Genomic DNA, 3,732 nt, shown 5'->3' on the forward strand with positions numbered 1-3,732 from the left:
AGTTTAGTTTAATATAGCTTTATTTCGTTTAAATATGCTTGTCCAGTTAGCAGCAATGTATTTTGTTCTGCTGGAATGGTAAATAAAGCTTTGTTATTGTGTTCCTATGTTTGCCCACATCCAAAATGGCCACACTGCCTTTGGTACTTCCTTTTGCCCTTAGATCGGCACTGAGTCGCTCTGTTATGACGTCATCAGGTTCTGATTTTTGGCGCGAAATGGCCCACAGGTAAGAGGGTATATAATGGATGTTATCACATTGTGTTTTATCCTTGAAAAAGAACGCTGCGACGTTCGAAATGCATTGGATGGGTCTTTTGCCACATTAAAGTGCCCTTTTAATCATTTTTTTGTTCTGGTTTTTTCCTGCTCCGTTTGTGCTGGTGCGCTTTTTGGTCTCCCTTTTCCCTGTATTCCCAGAAAGGTGGCCTATGCCACCATTGAGAAAGAGTGCTTGGCCATTGTGTGGGCACTCAAAAAACTCCAGCCCTATGTGTATGGAAGGGCTTTCACGGTCCTCACAGACCACAACCCCTGAGTTGGCTGCAGAGGGCATCAGGGGAGAATGCCAAGTTGCTAAGGTGGAGCTTGGCTTTACAAGAATTCGAGTTTACTATTCAGCACAAAAAGGGTAGTGAAAACAGCAATGCTGATGGACTTTCACGTCATGACTATCCCTCTGAGACTGAGTTCGTTAAGGGTGCCAGCAGTGCCCCACTCCCCGTTAGGGCCAGTGGGCCACAGGTCACCCATTAAGAAGGGGAGGTGTAGAGGGAGAAAGGGGGTGGCCCGGTATTAAAGGGGTTGCACCCCATATGGCCATCCCCTGACCTCACCAGAGAGACAAGGGGTTAACTGGACTGCGGTCCAGGGATGAGGTTTGCACCTTGTTGTACCTTGAAAATGTATGTTCCCCTGTTCCCATGTTTCATTATAAGCATGTATTTTAATGTTTTAAAGTGCATTTCTGTATCTCCAGTTCTGGAGGTCGCAGAGAGTTCATATTTGGCCAATATGTGGAGTCACTGTAGGCATTAAAAACTGTCATAGGTCGACCCACTGAGCCCACCAGAATGGAACTTATTAATATGTGTAGATATTAAAGTGTATATGTATTTTATTTTGGATCTGTTCTGAAAATGCAGACGCCATTTGCTAGGCTAATAGGTAATGAAGGGCAGACGGCTGAGTAGCCTAAGCACGGTGATCAAAAAGTAACTGCCTTGATTGTTACCCAATGTCTAGGGATTAAGTATTAGTCAATCAACAAACTCTGCCAGTCTAATTGTTACCTGAGGGCATGGGTTAGTCTGTTAGTCTGTGTCTTCACATTAGAGAGTGGATCCAGATAATTGTTCACCAATAGGCTGTGTTCAATGTTAAGAATAGGGTTGAACAGGTATATAAACTGTGTGAACCCTACAGTTTTTAGTTGTGCTTCTGATACCACCTTGAATGTCACTGGATTGCTGGAGTTGTGCTTCTGATACCACCTGGAATGTCACTGGATTGCTGGAGTTGTGCTTCTGATTCCACCTGGAATGTCACTGGATTGATGGAGAATTGCTAGCGGATACTTCTCCATTCCCCAACCCTAAGTAAGTGTTACCTTCTTGTCTGTTAATTGTACTATATTGCTGTGTTCACCTTCTTTAAGGAATAAATTATATTTTATTATATCTAAGCCTCGTTCAGTTCAACCCAGATATTTGGTGTTCATTATATCTTGTCATAAGCTACCGTGACAGTCAGTGCTTCTCTTGCATGTAACATATAATGCAGGGGGGTCAGTGCTTGTCTTGCATGTTACATATAATGCAGGGGGATCAGTGCTTTTTTTGCATGTAACATATAATGCAGGGGCGTCAGTGCTTCTCTTGCATGTAACATATAATGCAGGGGGGGTCAGTGCTTTTCGTGCATGTAACTGTAACGGGTATTCCCTCTATCCCAATCACAGATACCGTGTGCGTGGGTGGAAACCTATGTGTTACCAGGTGTGGTGCAGTATACCTGTCAAGACACAGGAGGTCTGAGCCTCCGCCAGTGAGAGCCTGGGGTGAATCCTCTGGAACGTTCTCGGTTTCAGCGCCTCCACCTGTGTAGGGTTCACTCTTTGTAGGCTCCTTAGTCTTCTTGGAAGTATGCAACCGGGCGTAGACCTCATGTTCTTATATCTCATCTATTAGCTCCTCCCAGGTAGGGGGGTCACCTCGCATCAGAGAACGCCTCATCATGAGTACAATATGATGGTTGGGAAGAGATCCAGCCAGGAATTGCGCGCGGTGGTACTCATCCACCTCGCTTGCAGTAATACATTTTCGCTTACGTAGCTCCCATAAGACCACTTGAATTCTCTGTAGGAAATCAGATAGATCCTCTCCCTCTTTTTGGCAAAGGTTGTAGTATCTCTTCATCAATTGTCCTATGTCTTCGGTTCGGCCGTAAGCCTGCACAAGAGTCTCTAGCATCTGATGCGCGGTAATGTCCGCATGCTGATCTTTACACATCTGTATTGTGGTGGACACGGGAGGACGTAGGCATTCCATTATGCATTGCCGCTTCACCAACTCAGAGCATGTCCATTCTTCTAGGACCTGAGAAGTGTATTCTCTCCAGACTTCAAACGCTTCTTCGCCAGTCGTGGTCGGCTTGGTCCCTGAAAAGATCTTTAACTTGCGATACTGCTGTGAGGCCGGAGCTTCGGATTTGGACACCCCCATTTGTAGGATAGCCTGAGCTAGCATTCTGATTTCATCCCCAGGTTTAGAGGACGAACTGACAATACTTAATGGTGGACTGTAGTCTGTGGGAGTGGCCCGGTCGGCCCCGCAATAACTTTCAGGAGGGGAAGGTGATGTATGCATAGCAACCTCTTGTAAGTTCGTGTGAGAGCTGCGGGGCTCAGATTTTATAGGCAGTTCAGGGTAGACAACAATACAGCAGGAACCGGTTGGCCTCGTGAGCCACAAGCTGGACGGGCCCCGGTCTTCAGTTATATCTTGCCCTATACTCACTAACACAGAGCAACACTCCTGGTCCGCATCCTTATGTCGCTCCAACACTTTTAATTTGGCAGCATCCCGGATATTTGAGTGCTGCCTCAAGGCCATTTGTATTGACGAGGATGGAGTATCAACAGGAACCCGGCTCACCGCGAGCGTGTGGAGCGGCGGCACTTGCAGCTTCACGGCCCAGTCATACACTTCTGAGCGTGACGGGGATGGTAATGGTGGTGACATACTTAATAACTGAGGGGGGCACTCCAGGTCTGAGATCTCAGCAGTGCCTCCAAATGTAACGGTTATTCCCTCTATCCCAATCACAGATACCGTGTGTGTGGGTGGAAACCTATGTGTTACCAGGTGTGGTGCAGTATACCTGTCAGGCTCACAGGAGGTCTGAGCCTCCACCAGTGAGAGCCTGGGGTGAATCCTCTGGAACGTTCTCGGTTTCAGCGCCTCCACCTGTGTAGGGTTCTAGGGATGTAGAAGGTTGCCTACACAGGATCCGCATATACAATAACCACATACGCAGGAATGTATATAATCACTTTACTGTAACGCAGAATAATCACACACTTATAATACTAATACTTCCCCTATAGGGTAACTCCACAATATACTCAGTCCCAAGTGTCCTTCACTCCACTAGGAGTGTACCTACCCACCACCGTGTATCCCCACACCGTGTCCACAGCCTAACCCCTTTGTCCCGTGGTCAGCGCTGCCA

General features: G+C 46.9%; 1 protein-coding gene across 1 annotated transcript; it reads right to left on the minus strand.

The window, feature by feature from the left end:
• Positions 1-2,171: 2,171 nt before the first annotated feature.
• On the minus strand, positions 2,172-3,242 carry LOC142462863 (paraneoplastic antigen Ma2 homolog). Its single transcript, XM_075565079.1, has one exon. The coding sequence runs from the start codon at positions 3,240-3,242 to the stop codon at positions 2,172-2,174; it is 1,071 nt and encodes a 356-aa protein (XP_075421194.1).
• Between the last annotated feature and the right edge of the window lie 490 nt (positions 3,243-3,732).

The sequence above is a fragment of the Ascaphus truei genome, chromosome 11 (assembly GCF_040206685.1).
Source record: "Ascaphus truei isolate aAscTru1 chromosome 11, aAscTru1.hap1, whole genome shotgun sequence".
Taxonomy (NCBI): Eukaryota; Metazoa; Chordata; class Amphibia; order Anura; family Ascaphidae; genus Ascaphus; species Ascaphus truei.